The 27169-nt window shown below is 39.4% G+C and overlaps 1 protein-coding gene and 1 pseudogene across 2 annotated transcripts in view; one reads left to right on the top strand and one right to left on the bottom strand.

Moving 5' to 3' along the window:
• The window catches only part of MYH10 (myosin heavy chain 10), a 97341-nt gene that overhangs the window by 68086 nt on the left and 2086 nt on the right, over positions 1 to 27169 (bottom strand). For both annotated transcript variants that reach the window (XM_054977430.1, XM_054977429.1), the window contains exons 2-5: positions 24168 to 24540; positions 9904 to 10060; positions 4185 to 4212; positions 2795 to 2897 (exon numbers count right to left, since the gene is read on the bottom strand). In XM_054977430.1, the coding sequence (XP_054833405.1) occupies positions 2795 to 2897; positions 4185 to 4212; positions 9904 to 10060; positions 24168 to 24515 (636 nt within the window). In that variant the 5' untranslated portion in view covers positions 24516 to 24540. The remainder of the gene's footprint in view (positions 1 to 2794; positions 2898 to 4184; positions 4213 to 9903; positions 10061 to 24167; positions 24541 to 27169) is intronic.
• On the top strand, positions 17466 to 17701 carry LOC129328394 (V-type proton ATPase subunit e 1-like; annotated as a pseudogene).

Below are 27169 nucleotides of genomic sequence, written 5' to 3'. Positions count from 1 at the left end.
GCACATCCAGAGCCTCTAAATATGCACACAAATGTGTAGGAGCTGTTCTGTTTTCTTTTGTTATATGGGTGAATACTCCATGAGAGCAATGTTTGCGTGTACAGGAATCACAAATTTACTGAAGAAAAGATGACAGACACCAATAAGCAGAGTTTGAATTAGACTCCTGCAGAGTTTACCATAGCTCACAAAATGCCAAAAAGTGTAACCGGCTACTGGGACACAAAAACTGGACCTAGTATTTATTTCTTTATTTAAAATCTGCATAATCAAAATTGGATTATAGATTTAACAGATGATAAATTAATGTTTTCCAACTAAAGCTGCAATATCAAATATTTATGTTCCTCAAGTGTGAGGGTTAAAACTAATGGTACAAACTTAATCCTGTATTTCTGAGAATTAAATAAGACAATTTTAGTTACATTATCTCCCTGTAAAGGCATTACTGCACCATATTTATCACCAATGCACTACACACAACATAATATGAGTTTACATTACGGTTAGCATGGTGACAGTGAGCTTATAATGCAGCAAATAAGCAATTTGTCTCTTGCCTTGAAAACTCTACGGGGTCACCATAAATTGGCTGCGACTTGACGGCACTTCACAAACAATAAGAAGTTTAACAGATCAACTTTGTTTACTTGTGCCCTAAATGTAACAATGTCTCAGAAGCTAGGAGGAAGAGTTTTTGCAGAGCTGAGGAGCTAAACCCTTTTTCACTGTTTAGCCGATGTTCATTTTAAAGCCTTAGAGCTACATTCTATACACACACACACACAAAACTTTAAACATACTCAAATCTAATAGAGATGTTCTGTTTTGAAGTTCTCAAAGCAAGATGTGTAAGCTCAATGCAGCATACATAGTTATTTCCACTATTTTGTCCTCACAATCACACTGTGAGGTAGCTTAGGCTAAGGAGAGAGGCTAACCAAAGCCACGCAGTGGGCTTTACAGCAAGAGGACAGAACTTTTATGGAGGGATTTTGTACATCTCAGTGAACGAAGCAAGGGACAAATTTTGTGACATCTATGGCCCACATTACAATCTGGTGTAGCCACCAAGTCAGGAGATAGCCCCTTAGTCCACCAGACATCTGCATATTCTTTCCCTGGATCTCACTTCTGATGCGGACTAGCATGACAAAACCCTATGAATTACAGTCAAATATGTAATTAACAGGAACAGACACCAGCTAACTGCATACTACCACATCAAGCAAAGAGTATGCAGAACCTGGCACGGGATCACTTAAAATGTGCCTCTGTAACAAATCCGCATCACAAGAACCCCTATACTAACAACTTAAGCAATTTTTAAAAAGAGTCCAGTAGCACCTTTAAGCAATTTTTAGTATCCAAGAATCAGTACAAAGACAGAGCAAGGGACGTGCAAAGAAAGTGTGGCTGCATTCAGGCAACAAATTAAGCTATGGTTTGTTTAAACCAGTTAGTTACACAAGCCCTGATTAGTCTAGCAGATATACATTTTTAAAAATCAGTTTATTTGTAAATCCCAGTTAGTTTGCTACCTGCCTCCTGTTTCTCCTTCAAGCAGAATACTGAGCAATCTTATATTGACATTGCCAAGCTGCTGGCAAAGCCTTACTATACATGCCCACTTGCTGTTGGGCAGCTACAAAACACAGGAGGGGCAGGGGAGAGAGCAGGAAAGAGTTAACCTAGGTCAGGGCAAGCCCCGACCTTTCTGCCCTTGTTTAAGGATAGTCAGTTTCCTTACTCCATTCTGTCTAGCAGCTTTACTGAATTCCTGACCTTTTAAACTCTGAAACAAAGCAGATATTTTAAGCCTTTTTGTTCCCATCCCCCCTTTCTCGTCTTTTTGCTGCTTTAAAAATTTTCCCCTCTGGAGGTCTGATGCATATTTCTGCTTGACCAGTGATCAGTAACAGAAAGCGAAGGCAGAAGAAAGGAGGAAATATCCTTAGAAAGCACTGTCAACAGTTGAATAAAGCTGAAGTGGCAAGGTTTTCAGCTAGTCTGCGCTTCCCTTTCTGTGTGTGGGAGGCTACAAGGGGGTAGTGCTACTAGACACACTGGAATTTTTGCAGTCTGCTGTCACAACAAATTACATTTGATACAAACCACAGTTAACCTAGGTACAAAACATGGAGCAGAATCCCAATTCAGCAACGACCAACACGCTATAGTTTGATGGGCAGCCTGCATTCAGACATTACATTAAACCAGAGTTTAGCTGTGGTTTATAAAACGTAGTTTGTGAAATCTGAATTGCAATCTGCATTTTAACATTCAGTTTTGCATATGTTAAACAGTGCTATTGAATTAGAGAACTAATATAACTGAGTATGTAGTAAACCAAAACCTGAAGCTACTTGTATATCATATGGTACTATACTTTGTATTTTAAATTAAGAATGCACCATACTACAACATACATATGGAATGTCACAGAATGATTACTAAAGGCATTTTGAACAGCTGTAAAGTTACTGATATATGCACATATGAAAATCTGAAATTGACATCCTCTGGTATCCAGTCCTTTCAAGGTTTGCTGCTTTGAACAGAGAATAACCAATACAACAAAAATCTGGCCATATTCCCCAAAATATGCCCTGTCCTGAACAGGCAACACATCAAATGCTTACAGACCTGGATTCCAACTATTAACGGCCTCTATTTCAATAAACATTTCTCACTGAGGAGAACCTCAACAAAAGAAACTCATGAATAATAATTTTACTTTATTGATAGCTTTCAACAAATGCAAAGGAATCATTAAATTCTGTGTAAAACTTACAGGAATGTTGTGGTCCTTTCTCCCTTTATGAGAAGAAGCAACATGTGCAAGATATTGAATAACTTTCTTGGTATTCTCTGTCTTTCCAGCACCTGATTCACCTCTGCAAGAATACACAATTACAGTTAAGTTTATGAGTGAAATAATACCTTCACCAAAACTTGACTGCTAGGATTACATCTCAAGGTACTTTCATTTGCTGATGTACTTTAAAACAATTTTATAGCTTATTTAAATCATTGTTATACAATTGATACTATTGGTATTGTAACCCCTTTTCACCTGAGTGCTTTTCAAAATTCTCCAGTCATGGACTATTCTTATTGCAGTTCCGGTCGTAAATGCAGAGTGAAACAGAGGAAGTAGATGAGTAACAGTTTGTATGACTAACTGCCAAATAAAATATTGTTTACATTGTAAGTACACGGTATTTTGCCAGTTTTATTCTATTTGTCTGAACAAGTGCCTTTAAGGCAACTTACTATACTCTCATTCCACAGATATGGATAGTCTACTCTAAGGATCTTTGTTCATGATTGCAAGATTTTTTGTAAAAAATACACTAATTTTCCAAGTCCAAATTCTATATAACCTGTTTTATGGGGACAAATTTATTGTTAACAGTCTAGCCTAATAGAAGGTTTGAGGTTACATTTCTACTAACTATACCATTGTAATACTTACTGATAATCCAGTAACTCATTACAGACAAATTAGGAGCTTTGGGGAAAAAATTGGCCCCTCACCTTGCTAACAGTAATTTTACCATCAAGTGCAGGCCTGACGAGATCAACGTGAATGCTGACTCTATCCAGACCACCACATAAAGTAATTTTTCAGGATAAGTGAGATGCCCATGAGATACCCTACTGCTGAATGTCTCCATGTTTTTTACCAAGCATTTAAGATTCCAAAGTCACAGCTTTGGAGCTGCAAAGAATAAGGAGCACTGGGCAGGACCAGAGATGCCAGAGGGAACCTACCAGCCAAGGCAATAAAGTTGCTGAGACTGCAAAATGTTTTAGGAGGATAATGGAAGGACAGTTCAGAAAGTTAGAGATCCCAAACGTAATTGATTTGCTTTGGCAGCACATAAAAATTTTAACGGAGGCATACCTGGATATTACTAGAATAGAAACAGAAATGAACATCAGTGACTCTATTGGGCTGATGTGCAACTTGAAGAACAGGGCAAGTCATTCACAGATAACTCCACTGCATCCTACTGACAGTAACAGCCCTTTAGAATTGGTGACACTGAGTCACTAAGTTGGAACAGAGCAGTAAAGGTTATATTTGTAATTGTAACGAGTAACTAAAGCAAATGACAGTAGCCACTTCCATCATCATCTTGCAAGCAGCTGAATACTGGAGCATCATATATACTTACGTGCAAAGAATTGATTGGTCCTCGCGATCTGTAAAAGAAAAGAAGCAGAACAAGTTATGACAGTTATTTTTCTGCCACTCAGCAACAAGCAAATATATAATGGCCATGTCTAGATTTAACAATGAAATACTCTGAAACTCTGGTATATCTGCTAGGAGTATGGACTTTTCTTAAGTCAATTTCTTTAAATATCTTTTCCAAAAGTTTTACTAAGATAAAAATGTAAACAGTGAAAAGTCTAAATATATAATGTTCTCTCAAGAAGCTCACTTTGTTTCTTGTTTCAATCATTCATTTTGAATTAGTCTTTTGGCTTGCCTTGGATGCACTTAAGTTTATTGCCCTCTCTCTTTTTCCTCCCCCCTTAGACTTCCCCCCACTTTGCTTTTGGAGAGAGACAGCTTTTCTTTGAAGACTGGGGCTGGCTGGCACTGCCGGTCTCAGTCTGATAAGACAAAGCCTGTCTCTGAAGGTGCTAAATTTTTCAGGGACAGAGCTTTGGGGAGGCTGACTTTAGCATTCCAGCTAATTACTGCATGGCCTCCTGGGAGTGGAGTGCTGAGTTCTTCCCTTGAACCTTGAGAACTTGAAAAAGAGTCCAGTAGCACCTTTAAGACTAACCAATTTTATTGTAGCATAAGCTTTCGAGAATCACGTTCTCTTCGCAGATTCTTGAAAGCTTATGCTACAATAAAATTGGTTAGTCTTAAAGGTGCTACTGGACTCTTTTTGATTTTGCTACTACAGACTAACACAGCTAACTCCTCTGGATCCTTGCGAACTTGGTTACTGCAGAACTTCCCTCAGAGCTTTGGTCCATCTTGATTGGCTACTTTATTCTGGCTTGCTGCAAGCAGCTTGCCTTTATAAAAGTGTCCTTATATTCTGGTCCCTTTATCTGTGTTTCCTTGGGTCCACTCTCGTTCAAAGAAGCAACCTTTTTTCCTAGGTGAGGTCCTATAGTGGGGTGTCACTTTGGTTTGTCTCTTGCATTTCAGACTTGTCATCTTGAAGCCTTGCTGAATTTTGCTATCTGCCTGAAGGTAACATCTGGAGTAAGTTTAGGGATTTCTAGTGTGTGCGCTAGCCTAGTTATCTAGCCTTTGTTATACTACTTTTCCTGCTGTACTTTTCTAAACACTTAGATAACTGGCTTGTTGCACTTCTTTAATAAATGCTATTAGCTATATTTTAGGTGGAGTCATTTGTGTTACTGCTCCAATCTGAACCCAGCACTTGGGCCAATTTGCTGCATGCTACCCAGTTAACTTGTTTCTGGACTCAGCCTGCTGGGTGCCTACCTCACAAGGTTGACTTCTGTCTGCTTAGTATCCAGAGGGCTTGAGGCTTGCCTCTAGGTCTCCAATGGTGGACTAGTTAGAGAGACTGGTGGTGGCTGCTATCCAAGGAAGTGAGGACTCACTTCCAAGTTTTGTATTCTTGCTTTCATCTCCCCCTTGAACTAGAGCAACCCTCCTGCGGGATCATGGACAAGGCAGCCCTCCTTCTCCCACAGTTCTTTAAATGCCTTGAGAATACAGACAACAGTGACAATTTGTACTAAGAAGCAACTAAAGGTAGTTATGTAACTTGTTCATAAACAAGCAGGGGAGAGGAAAATAAGGACAAGAAAAAGAGTCTAGGACTTGTTCTAATGACCAGAAAGTAGTATATATTTTGTAACTGCTCTCCAACTTCAAGTTCTTTACCAAATTGCTTGTTTTCAGATTTGTTCAGCCAAATTCACCAGAATCTATTTAAGAGGTGCTTATTTTTTTAAAAATGAACATTCCACCATTTGTATTTGTTATTAATGTTATAGTTTTTAGCACTCTTAAAAATGACAAAGTATTAGTAAGCTATACATTTTTTAAAAACAATCTGAACAGTTGTGACAGCTACTCTAGAAGAAATATGATAAAGATGGGCCTGATTGTCCCAACATCATCTGTTATTAAGTTTTAAAACCTTAGTCCACTAGGTCAACTTAACAAATCATGGCTTGGATACAGTAAACTCTTGGAGGAAGGCCTGTGGATTTCCCCCTGTATTCCTCTGCCTCTAGCAGTCCTTTTCAGCCCTCAGAAAGATTATTCCTGGAACCGTGGGACTCGTGCAGACAAACAGTGGAATAGATTTGGGCTGCAGTCAAATCACCCATCCTTCCTCTTCCATTAGCAGAGAGGCATTTGCAGAAACAGAATGAGACCATATCTCCTTCAGCTGCCCCCCCTCCCACTGCAGCCCCCCCACCATACGCATGGCTGTTTGTCTACACAGGTCCCACAACTCTTAGGAGTCAAAAGGGACTGATGGTGGAGGGGAACTAAGGAGGTGCAATTCTATTACAGTAATCATAGTTACACATATAAAATGAAAGGGCTTTTACTCTATTTCCCACAAACTTTTGAACTCCCTTCTTTATTCATGGTGCGGCCTTTCTGATAATGTCAAGGTCCAGCGATTACTATTTGGTCACAACTTTTCTATAACCTCTAATGTGGCTAGTTTTCTTCAATTTGCAATCTGTATCAGGGAAGCTATCAACTAATTTTAATGTACCTTTTTTCGCTCTGACATGCCAGTAAAGAGGGGGGGGGGGGGGGGTGTGTGTGTGTGTGTGTGTGTGTGTGTGTGTGTGTGTGTGTGTGTGTGTGTGTGTGTGTGTGTGTGTGTGTGTGTGTGTGTGTGTGTGTGTGTGTGTGTGTGTGTGTGTGTGTGTGTGTGTGTGTGTGTGTGTGTGTGTGTGTGTGTGTGTGTGTGTGTGTGTGTGTGTGTGTGTGTGTGTGTGTGTGTGTGTGTGTGTGTGTGTGTGTGTGTGTGTGTGTGTGTGTGTGTGTGTGTGTGTGTGTGTGTGTGTGTGTGTGTGTGTGTGTGTGTGTGTGTGTGTGTGTGTGTGTGTGTGTGTGTGTGTGTGTGTGTGTGTGTGTGTGTGTGTGTGTGTGTGTGTGTGTGTGTACACTCTATTTCCCAATGCAAAGAATTTCAACAAAGGGAGAGAGAAGAACCAATGGCAATTTTAGACTGAATAGTAGAAGTTCAGTTTTTGTGATGCACTAGTCTTCCTATTTCTTTGAGAAGCTTTGAAAGTTTCTTTAGGCCCCTTCCCACTCCATCCTCTCAGCCTCTGGCTAGAAACTAACCACTAATAAGGACACTTCTTGCTGTCTCCAAGACAAAGTTCCTTGCAATCAATAGTCAACACTGATTACCAGCTTAATTACATTTATCAGAGCCTTTCTGAGTTGTGGCCGTATAGAATCAGCTACCCTCTAACACCTGACCTTGTAGATCACGTACATACAACACTTTTTACTTAAACTAACTTTTAAAGTGCAGCTTATGTGATTCTTACAGTATTATTTTGAGAACACCAGAGGAAAGAGGTTTCTATGATACTTTGAAAGTGGGTTGTCCAGCACATTTGTTTATTTATATAGCCCATCATTCTAACAGAGATTCAAGGCTTATTACACAGTATAAACAATGTAATCAAATAGCATGAAGCATCCAGTAAAAATACAAATACAGGTCTGGGCTTTCTCAACTCATTGCAAGCTGTAGCCACTAGGATTGTTATACATGGGTGTAAGGTATTCCAGTCCTGACAAATATGAGGTAGAACTTTGTCTTCTCTCAATGCCTGCCCTGCTGTGTCCAATGCAGTCTACACTCCCATTCTGCTCTCTGAACCCTATCCTTCCAACCCAAGCAAAACTACCTCGAGGTCCTCTTGCTGTTGCCTGCCTATCCAGATGCCTTACCCTCCCTGTGCCACCAAATGCCCTTGCCTGGTCAGTCTGCCTCTTCCTTGCACTACTGTTCTTCAATATAAATGGCTACAGTGCCATTTGTGTTACTGTTTGGAACCTTTCCTATCAACTCTTGCATAGACTTTAATGTCAAACATGGGATAATTTCATTGCTTCAAAAAGGGGCAACCCCTTTATTCTAGCTGTCTGAAATTTGCCAGTCCAGTTGTCCTACAATAGCACCAAGTTTTGTCCAATTTGGATGGAAAACCATGACGGTACAGACCAGAGAAAAGGGGAGGGGTCTTCCACTGAAACCAATGGAAAATAATAACAAAATAACAAAACAAAACTATATGAAACAACCCAATAAGGAAACAGACTCTTTTGTTTTTGTTATTAATTCCAAAAGGAACAAAAAATAAATACACAAATCTATTGTAAACCAAACTTTATGCAAGTTTCTTAAAACTTACATGCTAAAACCAACCCCATCGAGCTCAATGTCCTTAGGATAATAGTGACATTACTATAACGTATCCCATACACTTGCTTTCAGGCTCTGTATATCAATTCTTAATCCTGCACCTAGAAACATTTTCTTTGGTGCATTAGTTTCTCCTTTCTCTTAATGATCAAAAATTCTGTCCAATTAAAAAAGGATTTTTTAAAAATGTAGTAGCTTCAGAGGCAAGGGGGTGGAAATACATGGAATATGGAAAAGGTGGCTTCATTTACTTTCTACGCCATCTCAAAGTCCGAATGACGTAAGAAATAATGGGTTGGATTTATGCACCAACACTGGAAGGCACTAGTGAAAGCCGATCTTTCCATACTTCTCCTTTCTCCAGCACTCTCCTGAGAATCACGAAAAGGTGATGCTAGAGGATGCGGGACCTGTGTAGATAGAATACCATGAAAAAGGCTACAGCGAGAATCAACTCTGATCAGAATCTCTTTGCCTCTTACACCAGCAGAGCTTCTGGCACCAGTGTATCTGCTCCTGTTGTAAGAGATGGATTATTTTCACATACTTCCCTCTCCTCAGAGTAACCACTGAGGTTGTGTGACTGTATCTTCAGACAGGTTCTCCAACATCTGGCATCACCTTTTCAGAGCTCCAATAGGATTTGTGCGTGTGGATCTGACAGCATTTTATAACACCTGTGTAAATTATGCAACACAATCCGCTAAACTCTAGGTTGCTAGGTTGCAGGACTTTCAATAAAAAGGCCCCTATTTCTTGAGTAGCAGAAAGAAAGACCTGAAAAGAATTCTCAAATCAGAACATATTCATTTCCCCATTATTGCTATAGCAGTAAGATTACGATTTAAGACATATCACCATCCAGCTGCCCACAGACCACTACAATTTCCAGCCCCCACGTGCACCACAGAAAATGTTGCAAAGGCAAGTTTTCTGTTGAAGAGAAGAAGACAACATAACAACAGCTCTGGCAGTAGCCAAACTAAATGGAACCTTCTAATCACACCATGCTCCGCACTCCAGTTCTCCCTAGGCCAACTAATGCTCATCCTATTAGATAATGGGAAATTACCCCTATCTCTTATTCCTTGAAAGTTAATCATGTCTGCCTTTTAGGACCAGACACATCACTCCCCAAACCCTGGGCTGCATTACTATTTTACATACTATTTTTCACTCAATTGGTAGACACCTCTCATACCAGAGAATGTGAAACTCACATAAACTTACCTTTAAGGTTGTCCATCCATTCTGTTATTGGCTACCTAATCTATATTCCCCAACTGGCAAGTGCCTACCTTATTTGGCACTTACTTGCAAGGCAGGAGCCAAATCCCCTACAGATGGGAGCACATTATATTAACACACAACAGTTAATCTGAAGCTTGCCTCACAAATTTTCCTCTTTTTCTTGATATATTTACTACTACTGAAATATAGCATACAGTGAATGCAGATAAACATAAAATAAGCTTCTTACCTTGCAACATGCACCTGTATGCTGATTCAGATATTGCATAAATGTGTGGAGGCATCTCATGCCTTTTCTTCCCCCTGTACATCTCAATGATGTTCTCAGAGTAAATGGGGAGGTTCTTGTAGGGATTTATGACTACACAGAAGAGTCCAGAGTATGTCTACAGGGAAGGAGGGAAAAAAGGGCTTGTTAAGTATTATCACCCTGCATTCACAGGTATGAACCACTGGCCCACAGGAGACTAAGAAGGCATGGAATACTTTAACTCTGCCAATGGGAGAAAGAAAAGGGACTACCCTGAATTAGGCAATTAGGCTTAAGGTGCTTGCCGGCATAAATTTATTTTCTAATAGATTAAAGTAATATTATATCAACCCTACTTAGCTAGCCCAGATTAGCCCAATCTCATCTTGGAAGCTAAACAGGGTTAGCCTTGGTTAGTACTTGGATGAGAGACCACCAAGGAAATCCAGGGTTGCTATGCAGAGGCAAACCATCTCTGAACATCTCTTGCCTTGTAAACCCAATAGGGTTGCCATAAGTTGACTGTGACTTCATGGAAAAAAATAACAAGAACTGCATTTATATACACTCTTCTAGACAGATTAGTGTCGCACTCAGAGCCATGAACAAAGCCAGCAGTATTATTATCCTCACAGCACAGCTAGGAAGTTGGAGCTCAGAGAAGCAGCTTACCGAAGGCTACCTACTGAGCTCATGGCAGTAGTGGGGTTCAAACCTCCAAAGTGCTGGTTCACATCCCAACCACTTAAGCACTATGCCACAACAGCTCTCAATAACAGTAATAACTGTGCTTATAAAAAGCAGACTAAACCCGTTTTACTAGATGAAGAATCATTTTCCAATTAAATCAGAAACTGCAGGAAACCACCAAGCTCTAGTCATCATCATCCCTAGGCAAAAAAGGTAATATCCAACTTCCATTCAAATTAGGTAGATGGCACCTCCCGCGAAACAGACTAAAATGACATTCAATAAATAAATCTGGACTTTTCTGAAGAGCCTATGGAAACGAAGGCACTTATCATATTTGCTGAATCTGCTCCAAGATTAAATGATTTGGAGTCAAAGTTCATACCACTTGACCTCAAAGTTGTTCCATGCATAAATCCCAGATTCCCTCTATCAGAGCTGAGCTGACATCCACCTTACTGATGGCTGCTAGGGTACAAGTAACGAAAGTAAAAAAAAACAAACCCAAATTTAAAAATCCCCATTCATACAGAAATACCTAAGGCAAAATATGGAATATTATTGACATGATACAGACACAAACAAATATGAAAAACAACTAAAACAAAAAAAGATATCATCCCGAGTTTATATGGAAAACAAGCCCAATCTTAAACAAACCTCAAAATTTCCTATATTTGCTTCCAGCATATTAAAATACATTTTTTCAACTTTTACTAATTTTGGATATTGATGGGGATTGTTTGAAATAGGTATTCCAGAAGGAATATCATCCTAGTTGACATTAGTCTGCGTGGCCATGAAATATTTAAGGTGCGCCCAACAAACGTTTTCTCTCTTTTGATCAGGACCATCAGTTTCAAGTGATTTTTTAAAGGTGGCCTGCTTGTTTTATAGTGATGATAAGCCCAAGCTCTGCTCACGACCTGAGTTCGATCCTGGCAGAGGCCAGGTTAAGGTAGCCGACTCAAGGTTGACTCAGCCTTCCGAGGTCGGTAAAATGAGTACCCAGTTTCCTGGGGGTAAAATGTAGACGACTGGGGAAGGCAATGGCAAACCACCCCGTAACAAAAAGTCTGCCATGCAACGTCCCCCCATGGGTCAGTAATGACTCAGTGCTTGCACAAGGGACTACCTTTACCTTTACCTAAGCCGTAAGTACTTCTATAGGTATTACCCATTTGCAGGGAAGCTTTTTTTGTAGATATTCTCAACTAGGATTAGATATGCTGATGGCTTTCATTTCAAGTTTGACTCCAGGGAGACTACAATATTTTTCTAATTCCTCTTGAATAAAAGAAATGGAGGTTTCTGGGGAACTGGTTAAAAAGTATGATGTCATCAGAGAGAAGGGGAATCTTAGATATCCTTGTTTGTTTTAACATCAATAATACTAGGATTGCTTCTAATTGTTTCAACTAGATGTTCTAGAAACATGATATGCAGGAAAGGAGACAGCAGGCATCTTTGTTAAGTTCCTCTGTTGCACCAATGAGCCTGCCAATTGAAAGTTACTGTCACACATGCCTTCGGGCTGCTATAAAATATACAGTCACCTGAAAAACCTCAGTCCACAATTCATATTTCTCAGAGGCTGATAGAAATCCTCTCAGTGGTCAAAGGCATCAAGTGAAAAATGTTGTGGGTAATATGAATTTGTTTCTGCAGTGGAGGATGATGCCCGAAATTTGCCTTGAAGGTACTGAAGTTCAGTTAGCCTTCTGCTTTCGGTCTTGCTAAATATACTGCATGTTTTAACCAAAACAGTGATTTGAGTTTTTAATCAGTGCCTAGTATTTAAGGGTTTTTTCCCCTTTCCTTTCTGAAGAACCTTATTTTATACAATTTGTCAAGCTCTACAAATCTTTCTCAAAATGGTTTCCCCTTCTTCAGTTTATTGCATGAGATTGCCAAACCTGTATCAACTCCTTTCAGCACACATTTTAGGCATCACAATTATAGGAATGCAACATTTTGGGTTGTTTTGGAAGTAGTCCTTAATTTCCCCTTCAATGTACTCAAAAGATGGTTTCATTTTCAAGGTGGCCCTTTACCATCTGGTTATCTAGTACTTACATGAGCATGTCTGTTTCTCGCAGCTCCCATTGTAAATGTAGGCAGTTTGGATGGACACCCTATGCCTCTTATGTCATAAACTGATTTACAAAAGTTTATGCTGTAATAATTTTTGTTAACTCTATAAAGGTGCCATTGGGCTTCTGTTTTATTCTAATGTCTAAAGCACATTTTATCCAGGCATGACCCAACCAGGTAAAGGTCCCTATTGAAGCCTGTGCAAAGGCCTGGAGATGGGAGCAGCAAATCTATGCAGGTTTTATGTACCCAAGGCTAATAGGAGTAGTCTCACTCTCTGGGATGGAATTTCTAAAATCTGGTAAAGGATGTCTAAGGATGCCTGTGTATGAGGAATTAGATTTCTTTCTCCAAGTGCTATGAGGAAGGGAAAAATAGCCAACTCTTGAGATAACACAGTCCTAAGAGATAATCCCCTTCCTGAAAGTGTTCTAACGGGATTGAAATGTTTATGCTTCCAATTCTAATCAAAGAAAGTTTTAAAAAAACAAAGTGATCTTTCTTCACACAAGAGTTAGGAATAAGCATTTACCCTTTGGGGGGGTCAGAGAATACTAGAATGGCATAGCCCCTTGATTTAGAGTTGCAACTTGCCAGTGGTTAAGCGCAAGATTGAAAAGTATTCAAACCTTAACAAATTAGAATGACTTTTGCTTTTTAATGTGTTCCATCTCTAAGCCTTCTCTTTCTTTTATAGAGGAATTAAGTGCCCTCTTTTAACAGTTTAGTTCAAGCCCCTGTCATTAGCTGCTATAATCTTATTCCGGGTTAGCAGTCTTCAGTAATACTTGTTCATTCTTTCATTTTTTTTCTCTTCAAAGTTTTGATTCTGATATAAAGCCAGTAGCTTGGATTCCACCTCGAATTTCCATGGGCACAAGGACAGAGGTGATTTCTCTCAATTCTCCTTCAAGCCATTATAAAGGAAGACTGAGATTATATACAGTCCTGTGGAAGGAAGACACCAAGAGGAAGATTCTGTGATGGCACTCAGGTGTAGCAGTGACTGAGTGAGTAGGAGATGGCTTTACCTGGAATTATTAGAAAGCATTTTCATGTCTTGCATGTCTCATTATTCTTGAAACTGACAGGATGAGAAGGTAGCCCAAACAGGCAAATACAGCCCATAGGACTAAAGATTCGCCACTACCACCACTAATTTATTAGATCCAGGAGGGGTGGGGTAGAGTGCAGCACAAACTGGAGGGTCTAGAATTGTAATGTTGGCCCTCGTATGCAAACCATTAAAAAAAAACAGGGACAAGAAGCCAACAAAAAAGTGCAGAAAATCCCTGGGCTAGAGAGCCTCAGGAATTGTCTTTTTTTAAAAAAATATTTTTATTATTTTTTCATAAACAAACAACATATTAAATGGTGAATGTAGTAAAAATAACAGATTAATTTTGTGATAGTACAATATTAGTGATCAGTTCCTATTAAACTTGATAGATTAGTTATACTAGCAGTATAACGATTGCTTAGTTTTTCAAAAGATACTAGAAGCCAGATTAAATAACTGAGTAATACAATTAGCAACAGTGCAACATTTAGTAGAGCTTATAAATTTCTGACTATCTCTCTTAAATTAGTAGTCTGATGAAAAAGGAATTTCTACATTCTTACAAAAACCCTTAAAAAAGAAATCTATCTATAAAATAACAGTGAAAATTTTACCCCCCTACCCACCACCCATCTAAAAGGCTATATATTATTAATAACTGTATGTTTATACCTCCCTCCCCCCTTTTCACCCCACAAAAACCATTGAACTCAAATTAACAACAAATTGCAAGCGATTTACATACCAAATGCTAAACCTAAAAATATGATATATGTACAGCCTCTGAGAGATCCTATGGGAAAGGAATTGTCTTCAGCTTTATCTTGTCCTTGTATCTGCCTCAACTCCTTGTTCCTTGGTGTAGTTACTGGCCACTTGCAAAGCTCATGGATGTCCTGAGTTTTTGACATCTACTATTTTCAGAATCTGAACCTGAAGGGCTGCAGCCTGTAGTAGCAGTAATAAAAGCTACTGCAGATGGTCAAGGGGTGTTATAATCTTAATTTTAAAATGCATAAAACAACCATATAACAATAAAAAGTAAAAAAAAATGAATAAGGAGTAAAGAAATAGCCTGGGCCAGAGCCACAAATCAGGCTGCAAATCAGGCTGCAACAAATTAGATCCAAGTATGACTTTACCTCATATATTCATAGCAGCCAATGCAAAACAACAAAGCAATGAAAGTGGCATGCATGTCTGCATTGGCTAGGAGAAAAATGGAATTTTTAAAGATACTGGACTCGGATTGGCTGGCCAGGATTGCAGCAAGAAATCTATACTTGAGATCCTGACAGAGAGGACAAGACAGAACGTAGTGGGGAAGGTCTTCCACTTTTGGGGCTTGACAGGGATGCAAGTACTGGGTTATAGGTATCTGGATGCAACAACTGTTTAACACAGCTGTGAAAGCTAGTCTCTGAAAAGTGATATGAGAAAGGTAAGCTGCTGTGCTGTGATCCCTTTTGATCAATCCAAACCACAGAAAAAGCTGCAGGCTGTAGCTTCCTTGGTTCTCTGCCACCTTTAGGTGGCTGGCTTCATGATTAGGCAAGACCTTCCAAGTCCCAGGAAGACCTTGTTATCCCTGAGGTTTCTCCAGCAGTGCTGCAGGCTGTGATCATCACAGCTGAAGCAGTCATAATAGAGGGGGGGGGGGCGGGCAATAAAAGAGATGAAAGATTGTTTTAAGAAATAAACAGAGACCAGACAATTAAAGAATATAGGCATGAAATAAAGTAATACAACTAAGCTCTGAAAGAGAATTACTGCAGAGCATCTCCATCTTCTATGCTCTTGGTAGCAAGCTGGGAAAAGAAATGAAAAATATGAAGGAAGATGAAGATGTAAATTGCCATCTATCCTCTGGTTCAGTAGGAAATGGTGTCAAGTTGTCACTATGATTCCCTCATGCTTTAAGGGAGAACCAAGGTAGATAATCCTGCAATTTGTGGAAGACCAAATGACTTTGGGAAAGAATTGCTTTTTCATTAAGACAAACACACGGCCCAGGTCCAGTGGATAAAACTCCTAGCTCTCAAATCCTGGGCTATTGTGAGCTGCAGCCAGCAGATGTTTCAGTGTTTCTCATCTATACTCCACAGCACTTGAGCATAAATTCCTCACCAACTTTCCAGACTAGCCTGTATTATTTGGATGGAATCCTTGATATGAAAGGTTCACTTTTGACTAGGTTTGCTTCTCATAACCACCATTTGAGCTTCTGTTTTATAGATACAGGAACTGTAATCTGAGTTTACCTTTTTTCCATGTCATATTGAAATGGTAAAAATAAACAGTATAAAAATCTGACATGAGGACACTCAAATGATTTCACTTGATGTGTAAGCAAGCATGGACCTGAAACATCAGGTCTGTTGACTTGAAAGAGATTGCCTAAAGGAACAATAAACTTCTTTAGAGTTTAATCTAAGACAACCCGAAGCTGTTGAATCCAGCAGGTTGGCAGCAACTAGTGCTTTTCCATGTTCATCAGGAAACCATATTCCTTAAAACACAGGAATGTAAAGTCTATACCCGAGTAGTAGAAATGTGAAGGTCCAGAAAAAAAGAAAAAACCACACAAAATAGAAAAGGTCCAGAAAAATGAAACACAAAACATAAAATAGAAAAGATTTAGAAAGCACTGAAAAAACTTTTGCAAATAATGAAATGATTTTTAAAACAAGATTTTATTCAATCAAATGTTAGCATGAAAATGTCTAAGAAAATCTACAGCATTAGATAATCCCTTGGTATACTGTAATCATATATAACATTTTTATTGTTTAAATATAAACATTTCCAACAGCTCAACACATAAAACAAGTTGCAAGTGTCATATAAGCTCTACTTTTGACCTGTGATAAGCTTGCCTCTGTCCTAATGCAAAAAAGTAAACCTGATGACAGCTACCTTTAGTGTCCCCTCCCTTACCGCAGGTTTCAATAGAATCATAGGGTTGGAAGGGATCTCTAGGTCATCTAGTCCGGCCTCCTGCACAATGCAGGAAACTCACAAATACTTCTCCCCCCACCACCACACACACCCAGTGACCCTTACTCCATGTCCAGAAGATGGCAAAACACCATCGGGATCCCTAGCCAAACTGGCCTGGGGAAAATTACTACCTGACCCCAAGGTGGTGATCGGCCTTACCCTGGTCATGTAAGAAGAGGCCATGAGAACTAAGCACTGATGTAACCCTTCCTGCCCTCCCTCTCATGATCTGCCTAGGTTCACAGAAACAGCATTGCTGTCAGATGGCCATCTAGCCTCCACTTAATAAGATGCCATCCCTACCTCAAAAGTAGAACGAACCTTCACAAGGGACTGGATCCAGCCTAAATCTTTAGCTCACAGCAGGTACTTCTGTCAGCAGAACAATTATGTTCCTGCCCTTCTACTGCATATTGATGAGCTCCTGAAAATACTGCTTCTGGGAGTCAGCATGAGAGGCAAATCAAGGGTCTTCAGTAGGAAAAAAGGAATTAGTGGAAATCAGCCCGCCCCCATCATTAGTGAAAAAATTTAGTCTGGATCCAATCCAGTAAACCCAATGGCCCTTTCTCACTCTGAGGGGAATGTCATCTTACTATGGAGCATCCAAAAGTAGTGTTTCTCTTGTTGGGCAGGCACAGCTGTCCCATTAAAGCAGTTTCACGGTCGGAGCTGGGCTAGTGAGGAGGAGACGGCCATGGCGTACAGCAGTCTGGCGGTGCCCATCACCGTCATGACTGTTTTCTGGGCAGTGGTCGGCAGGGTGGTTCATGCCCAAAGGGCATAATAGAGGTGTTATCAACACAATGCTGTTGACATGCTCTGTTTGCTGCTACCTCTTTTGGCTGATTGCAATCCTGGCTCAGCTCAACCCCCTTTGGACCACAGCTACTGCGTAAGGTGATCTGGTATCTTAACCTTTACTGGCATTGAGGATATCCACTTCTTCCACAGTGGACTATGAAAAGACTCTCTGTAAAGCTCCACTGATCCAAAGGTGCCTTTAACAGACACAGAACCATCCAGGACTTCTTTAATGCCTTATTACATGATCTGTTAAGAAAAAATGCTTAAAACACTTCCTGGTTTTTTTATACCTCTGAAAGTGCCTGTCAAATACTGTGTACCTCTTCAGTATACTTTTGTACGCTGTTATGAAATGTCCCATCTCTCCTTTTCCTCCTGCCATGAGGGCAGCTGGAATGGAGCACTGTCTCACTCGGAATGTGGCTTGTCTTCCAATCTTGGGACTGTCTGCTGAATAATTTTATAAGCATAGACTGTTGTGTATCTTAAAATATACATGGCTGCCTAAGAAGATGAGAGATTATATCTCAAATCTGGAATAAAGTTTGTTTTTTCTTTTTTTAAAAAAAGCAGTTTCCACCATTTATTATAGCTCCCTTTGACCAAAGGCTACATCAGCTAAGCTAAGGGAAGCTATCTTGTAATGGCAAATGAAAGTAGACATTAAGTCCCAAGTAGCTGCCTTGTAGATGTTATTAACTGACATGCTTGCGTTGAAGGCTGCCATCAAGGCTGTACTGCAAAAGGAACGTGCGGAAATTTCCTGGGAGCAGGTAATCTCTGGGATTGATAACTGAATTGTACAGTCTTTCAACTGTCTACTGAATTGTACAATCTTTCAACCATCTACTAAGTGTGAATACTTCTGCAACACTTGGATATTAAACAAAACACGTAAGTAGCCTGGTTTCCTAAAGGAAACCTTTCTTGCCCTGCACACCTAACATAGTATTAAGGATTTTCCCTTGGTTAACTGGGCTTTCAGCATAAAGGTGGCAGACATCTGCTAAGAATGATTAATTATATGTTGATCTTGAGCATGAACATAGGCTCCATCCTCAGTACCACCGTGACTTCGTGGAAGACAGAGACAAGATACCTTGTCCATAAACTCTATGAGCAGAGGTAATCAATGCCAATAAAAGAAATTAACATTAACTGTTAATGGCACGAGGTACTCCTCTAATGGATTGCCGTTAAGTGTCCTCGGGACCACAAAGCAGACCTGCACATCACAGGAGGGTTGGTAAGGGACATACCGATCAGAAAACATTTCATATGGGTTGTAGAATGGTGCTACTACAACTAATCTATGACCTGGGACAACTGTTGGTCCCACACATATATAGTAGCACCTGCTGAATGGATGACAGGGGAGGGTTCATTCTTTTCCTCCTGCATCACCATGTATATATTCTCCATGTGACTTCTTACATCCTACATCTACTTAAAGAAAGCATGATCTCAGCAACAGCCAAAATCTAAGGTATGTTCCAAGTACTTAACCCTAACCATGCTGGATCTGGATGCAGAACTAGGCTCTAAGGAATTGTGTCTGGGGTCACTCTCCAAGGATCTGTCGTCATCATCTCAGCTAGACTGGAGGATCATGGCTGGGGATCTCACTTACTAGATATGGACTTTACTTTTTTTTCTTGAGACTCTAAGCCAGGGCACCCCAATATGGGTGCCCCCCAAGTATTGTGCCCCACAAGTATTTTTAGAAAATGGGTGGGGCCAGGTGAAGCTTTTGCCAAGCATGGCATCTTATTGGCCACTAGAGATTTAACTGGCTGTGCAGATTTTTAAAAATGCTGCTTTGGCAGAAGTTGCTTCCACAGCACAAGGATCTTCACTGTGTGACTGAAGGTAAGCTATAGCAGGCATTTTGTGGCTGGATCTGCCTTCTGCAGCAGCCATTTTGTGGCAGTGCCCACCACACTCAAGAATTCTAAATGTGCCCACAGGTTCAAAAAAAAATAGTGGACCCTGCTCTAACCTATCACCTAGATTGTCCCTCCCCCTCCACCAAAAAATTCACCCCAAGGAAAAAGAAAGAAGTCAGGCTCATCTTGGAATATATCTGTGCAGATCATACTTGAAGGTACAGGCCGTGTCTGGAAACTATGGCTAAGTATATTGCTCAGGAGGAGAACTTTAACACATTCAGCCTGGCATCCACCACGAAGGATAAGGCTTGGATCATCTGTGTGGTTTCTTCCCTCACACACATCCCATTCTCCACTGGGATCATACAAATTGCATGCAAACTGTTGCAGCTGATTTGAGCAGAGGCAAATAAAGTTAGCACTGAAGCACTGCTGGACAGAGCTGGTTGGGAAGGCAGAGCCCTTTAAGGGCACTATGGTTCCCACCCTCAATGGGATTCAGCTTACCTTCAATGTCTGTAAAAAAGCTTAGGGGTTATACTGAACCCAACACTACTGCTAGAGAAACAAGTTAAGGCAGCTGCAAAAAAATTATTTCTACCTTTGAATAGAGGCATAAGGGGAAATTTCCTGATGTCCTTTCAATAGTATTTAACACCAGCTACTTTGACCAAAATTTCTAGACAATCAGACAGGTGTTAGAAATATAATAATGAAAAAGGGAGCTGTTAATAATGAAAGAAGGAGCTTGTTACATTTATGGAGGAACTGCGATCTGGTTTTTAATTTTGGAACTTAGCTCATAAGAAAATATGTATAAGACATACGTTTGAATTGATCCCTCAACTGTACCTGCTTAATCTGATCTTGAAAGACATACAGGAAAATGTTGCCTTGGTAAAATACTTTTTGCAGCTGGAATGATGTTAGCACAACCCAAAAAATACTCAACAAAAATGGCTAATTAAGGTTTGGTATGTGATGTTTATAAATAAAATTGCAATATTTAAATATATGTGATCTCAAATATTGGTTTAGTTAAAAATTTGCACAAATCTAGTTACCTTTTATTAATTACTGGAATTGTCACTATCTTAACTCTAACGTGTGAGAGAAAATGTTATGAGGTATCTAAGAAAGGTTAGTTTATGAATTGATACATAGGAATTGTAATTATAACTAGAGGTACATAAGATTAGATAGTAAATTGATCTATACTTTTATATTCTGGCTTTCTAAATTTGATTTTTATTTTTACTGAGATAATCAAATAAGAAACTGCTCTCCAAGACTGTTAGATGGTGGCTGTTCATTAACCATTTCTAGAGGTTGCATATATAAAATAAAAGCCTTAGTTTACTTATAGATTTGAAGATCTGAAGTTATTATACATGACTTAATTTTTTATATTGCTTTCTCCCATTTCCTCATCATATGATATTTAAAAAGATCTTTAGATGAGTATATACATATGTTTATATTCAAAATAAAATAAGACTGCACACAAAAAAAATGCTTTCTACCAACTTAATTTATCCTGGAAGATAGGCTACTACTTGACTTGGCTAATCTGGCCACCTTGGCTAATCTGGCCACCTGGACTTATGCCACCATAACACTAAACTACTGTAATGTACTCTATCTAGGTCTTGTCTCAGTCAACTCAAGAGACTACGGTTGGTGCAGAATGTTGCAAAGTAGACCATGCCCATTAACTTCGTTGGTTGCTCATCAGTTACTGGGTTCAGTTCAAGGTACTGGAAATCACATACAGAACCCTTAATGGCCTTGCATCCTCTTATTTGCAGGACCACCTCTCCCGCTAAGCTCCACCATGACAGCTTTGCTCATCTGAACAGGGCCTTCTGCAGGCGCTACCCCACAAATGGGCAAGATCAACAACTGCCCATACACGTGCATTCTCTGTTGCAGCACTCATGTTATAAAATGGTCTGCCTGATGAGGACAGGAAGGCTCCCACTTTCCTGGCATTTCATAAACTGAGCCTGCGAAAGCGGGGAGGGCGGAATATAAATATAATAAATTAAATTAAATTAAATTAAACTATGCAAAACTAAATCTGGAGAACATTTTTACGAAGGTAACAAGGCTTTATTATAACAGAATTGATTCAGGCAGAATGCTTTAATAAAGAGATTGTGGACTACACTACTGTGCACAGTATATAATATCTGTCACTGTATGCATTATCCTATTATCTATATAGTTCAATATGCCATGTTAATATTTATACTTTGTTTATGCTTTGTTCCACATTTTACTTAGTATTAATTTCCACATCCTAACTCTATCACATTGCTCATTAGCTGTCCCATCCTATTGCCAGCGTTGACTTACACTGTGTAATCTGTCTTGAGTCTCTGTGAGAAAATCAAATTATAAATAAAAATAAAATTCTGACTTGGGACCCACTGGGCCTTCCTCATCTTTTGGCATGAATGCATAATATGAGAACAGTAACATAAGTATAACCTACAGTATATCCACAATAGTATTATACAGGTACCGAATTTATTGGCATCTCCCATGTTAGCCTATTAGCCTGTTTTGTCCATTTCATCTTTAAAACATTCTAGAAAGGAATAGCCTTCATCATGCCATGAAGTCCCCCCGCAAGAACCTTACTGCCCCTTGGCTTGTCCTTTCATCAGGGTTCTTAGAGACTAACAATTTTAGGGTCACAAGTGCCTTGGCTCAGAGTGAAAAGGTGTTTAGAAGGGTCAGATTTTGAGGCTTACCTGTCTGAAACTGCCTCCTCCCTATGTGAAGAGTGATCCAAGACCTAAAAATCTATTGTTTTGCTGTCACTAATGTTCTCTGTGAGCTTAAGACCTGGGGCCAAGTGTTACCTTTGAGCCGATTATAACTGGCCATGATCTGCTTGTGAACATAAGAGCAGCCCTGCTGGATCAGACCAGTGGTCCATCTAGAATACTCTTTCACACAACAGCCAACTTGTTGCCCTGGAAGACCAAAGAGGGCATAGAGGCAGAGGCCCTCCCTGATGTTGCCACCCAGTACTAGTACTCAGAAGTTTGCTGCCTCTGTATATGGAGGCACCCGTCACTCACCATGGCTAGCAGCCACTGACAGACCTCTCTCCTTTGCACCAAAGTAAGCGAGCAGATATGTACAATGTTATTTAGCAAGGTTCTTCAAATTCCAGGATTCCCTGTAGAATCTTGTCAAAACCTACACTGAAGCATCTTGCTGTAGAATTGACATCTACCTGCTTGACTGTCATCTGAGGGTCAGAGTTTATTGCAGAAAGTTAGATACTTACTACAATATCAATAAATCTGATTTTATCTAGTAGTATTTTTGTGCATTAGGTTATCTGCTGAAAAATTAGTAACTGGACTGGTCACAAACACATACATAGTTCTTATAAGGAATAAATATTTTCCTACATAATTACTAGAATTACTTTATTGTAAATGAGGTTGTCAAAGAGAACATGAACTGAGACTTAGTCTGAGAAAACAAATGTAACTGCTGATCCCCAAACCTCCACAAGATGCAACTGTTTTCCATAAGTTATGAACATGCAGGTATACTGAAGTTGCAGACAATTCACAACGCAATGATCATAGAAGGATGCAAGTCTGCTTAGGTTGTATTGTCAGTGCAATCTGTCACTTGAAGAGGCACTCCAGTGCTTTAGAAAAATGCATAATTGCAACACAGTGATGTGCATTGGCATTGTTACTATTTGCATTCTGTAAAGTAAAAGAATGCAAGTCCACCTTGCTATTCAACCTGTCAATTTCATTATTTATACAAGTTTATACCAAATATAACAAGCGTACTAAAGAAAATTCCATAGTCACAAAGATGTCTTGAAAAAATGCTGGTGCATCATTCCCAGTGTTATTCTTGCCACACCCTCTACCATACTCAAGAACAGATACAAAAAAGTGACTTTAAAAATCAAACTTCAGCAGTCTTTTAAAACTGACCTAGTTTAAAATGAAACTTGAACTGATGCAAATATATTATTTCTTAAAGCTTATGAACTTAAGACAAACTGTTTCTCTGTAACGAGAGAACTGAGATCTTCACTTAACATCCCAATCATTCGTGTACTTGAGGTTTGAAGCTTGGTCCAGGAACCAGATATGCATAATACTTAAAGCATATAAACACTTCACCATGTGGAAACAGTGGACGCCACCCAAGCAGCAAACAGGTATGACCACTAAAGAACTACAGCAGAAAGAGATAGCTGGATCATCATCACATCAGTGGCACCACACACTATATGTTCAAAGTGTTTTACCTAGTGAATAAGCATATTCAAATAGTGTGAATGAGCATATGCAAATATGTGCAAAGAAGAGCAGGGCAGAACTACAGCAAGATGTTACATAAAAGGCCCAGGCTGTGGCAGAATGGAAAAGGACCAAGACAACAAACTGTTCATCACCCTCACCTGAGACCTCCCTGCCAGGAAGCAGATAAATTACTCAAAGCTACGTAAGTTCTTTAAACCATGTAACTAGTACCTCATGAATGACAGAATTAAGGGCTAAAAGGGAACATAAATAGGGTAAATCAGAACAACTACATTGTAGCTAAAAGCAAAAGACCAACTGTTACACTTTTGTCACTTTAACCAGTAAGGCAGATTTCTGAGGGCTATACATAGGCTTATAAACGGCAACTAAATAGTTATTACTTACATAAATGAGCCCAGAATAGTATCGGTCCTTCAAATTATGCAGAACAGAGGCTTCATTTAAGCAGGTTAATTCAGCCATATCCTCCACTTTAGAAAATTTGGGAGGGTTCATCTTTTGAATGTCATCTTTGTTAACTACTGCTTTCTTTCCATTTTCAGCCAGTTCAACCAACACTTCATCATCTCTCTCTTCTTTGATGCTAGCAGCTTCAAATCCATGACGCTCCGAAGGAATCCACACCAGTTTTTTAGCAGTCCAATCAGCCTGAGTAGCGGGATTGTAAATTACCGCCCTATCCACAAAGAGGTATCTTTCAGGGTCTTCTTGTCCTGTCCTCTGTGCCATCATAAAGGAAGTACTTAACAACTGTAACCTAGTGAAAAGAAAAGTAAAAAAATAGTCATCAGTTATAAAAAATTATTACAAACCACTTGGCATTTGAGATCTTTTTGTTTAAAGTGGATAATCTTGTACTAAGTATGCAATCTCTGAATTCATCTGAAACAAGGATTTAAGTGAGACTTCAGAAACAGCAGGACTCTAATCTCGAGATCTGAGTTTGATTCCCCATTCCTCTCTGCTTGAAGCGAGCTGGGTGACCTTGGGTCAGTCACAGCTTCTTGGAGCTCTCTCAGTCCCACCCTCACAGGATGACTGTCATGAGGATAATAACACTTTGTAAACTGCTCTGAGTGGGTGTTAAGTTATCCTGAAGGGCAGTACATAAATCGAATGTTATTATTAATTTTGTTGTGTACTTCCAGTTCTCACTCTCTCACCCTCATAGGAAAGCTAAGGCAATGCAAAGCTCATTCTACTCATTAAGATCCTAATCTGTAACACACTTAAGCATCTGAAGGGCAAAACACCTCCATTCAGTATCAGTCATCATCTACTAAAAAGATCTCAGGTGTTGCAAAACCAGGGAGGAGGACCTCTAGCTGAAACCTTTAAAAGTCAATGTTGGTCACATAAGGCAAAATGGAACTAGGTAGACCTTTGGTCTGACTTTGTATGAGGAAACTTCGTATACTCATAGTTTTGACCCATTGTCTTCAATGTATTAAATATCCTTATCTTTTATGTATTCTGATCCAACTGATATTTGTATAAAATTATTTCAACTTAAATATGCTTATAACTTTTGAATAATTTGGTTTTTGATGCCAGAAGAGAAATTAGTATCACCTGATTAAATTCTCAAATCAGCTCTGACAATCCATAATCAGAACACTTCAACAGTTTCAGTGTGCTTATTAGTAAGCATTTGTCCAACAGTTAATGCATTTCTTTTAATCTACACGCACCAATTTCTGGCTTCCCCTAACATTAATTTATGCAACAGCTATTCAAGTAAAAAGCAGAATTCCACTATAAAATCCCACTCCATAGTAGGCCTTAATGACGCAAACAAATGTAGGAGTATTTGCTGCCATTCCCACCGGAGTACTCTATAGTTCTTTTTCAGGAATCTTGTTCTTGACCATCTTTCAAGGTACCTGGGCTAAAGTGGCAGAAGCACCATTTCTTCTTCCTTCACTTTAGCTTTCAGGGTGAATGCCTTACAGACCTCTCCTAAGCAGCCTTCCCTCAGAAGTACCTTACAAACTCTTCCCTTCAGGATTCTCCTCATGGTATTCTTTGCATAACACAGTAGCTGCATTTGATTACCTCTCAAGCATGTCTGCATCAAAGACTGACAGAAATCAGTTTTCCTGGCCTTTCCATTTGTGGAAGGGTTATGCCTATACTACTCTACTGTCTGAGATTTATCTAAATATCCCTAGCCCTTTCTTCTGTTTCTTTCTCCCATCACCAGCTACATTAAATATTTTTTTCTAAAACCATGTGACCCTGTAAGAATAAAGGTGATCACCTACAAGTCCTGGAGTCCCATCAAACAATCCCCACCAAACATTAGCAAATCCCAGGTAGGGGCATTGTGACCACAGAGAACCCAGTTCCCCTTGCCCTAGTCCTTCCCTGAGAGAACAAAGGCCTCTCCACTGACCTGGCAACCATTGTCTTAATACAAAAGTTTCCCCCCCCCAACACAAAACCACCACTTTAATAGCAGAAACTTTGCTCAAGTTGCTGGCTGCAGTTTGATTTCTCTCACAATTCTTAAAATAGACACATCAAACAGTCCAATTTATGCATGGCACCTAAATAAAGACGACACAAAATTTACATTTAGATATTAAGACAAAATGGACTACAATACCACATGTAGTACTGGAATATATAAACTTTGACATGCTTATCCATAGCAGCATGAGTAACTATTTATTTAGCACTATTCATTTAGCACTTACTTGGTAACTATTATATCTCATCAGTATTTTCCCTAACGATAAGAATGCTTTCTGAGTCAGGGACCATCACTGTAAATAGCATAAACTGACAACCTTAAAGCACATAATTACAGCAGTTTTAACCAAACCACATACTTAATCATTTTCTGCTACTGCCAAGGCATGCACCTATTTAGAAATGTATTCTTATCCACTGAACTCACAATACTTAAAGACCCTGCAAGATGAACTTAAACTGAATTTCTTTTAACAGCTAGCTGTTCTCAACTTCTTTGAGAAATAAAGAGCCAAAAATCATTTTTTCTAATTCTCTGATGGGCAGATTCTGGAATCTTATGCAGTAAGGCCTTCTAAATCAAAGGGCAATTGGTCAAATTTGAGTGTCTTGAAGGAGCTAATTATAGAAAGGTAGCAAATCTAACAGTAAGGAAGACACTATCAAAACTTCATTTAACTTTCACCTACTTGCAGCATAGCATTATACCAAATTCCTTGCCCAAAGCTGTAGCAAAGTTAAATTGGGGAAAGAACCTACACTGTGAAAAAACAAGAGTGTTAGCCAAATATCATAAAGACACATTCCACAAAGACTGCTTCTGAATACAGCAGAATACAGAGCTCCCATTTTACAACTAATTAACTCAATTATACTAAGCAAACATTTGTAATTCTTAACATTATATACTG

Source organism: Eublepharis macularius, chromosome 4 (genome assembly GCF_028583425.1).
Source record: "Eublepharis macularius isolate TG4126 chromosome 4, MPM_Emac_v1.0, whole genome shotgun sequence".
NCBI lineage: Eukaryota > Metazoa > Chordata > Lepidosauria > Squamata > Eublepharidae > Eublepharis > Eublepharis macularius.
This window is presented reverse-complemented; position numbering and strand designations above follow the sequence as displayed.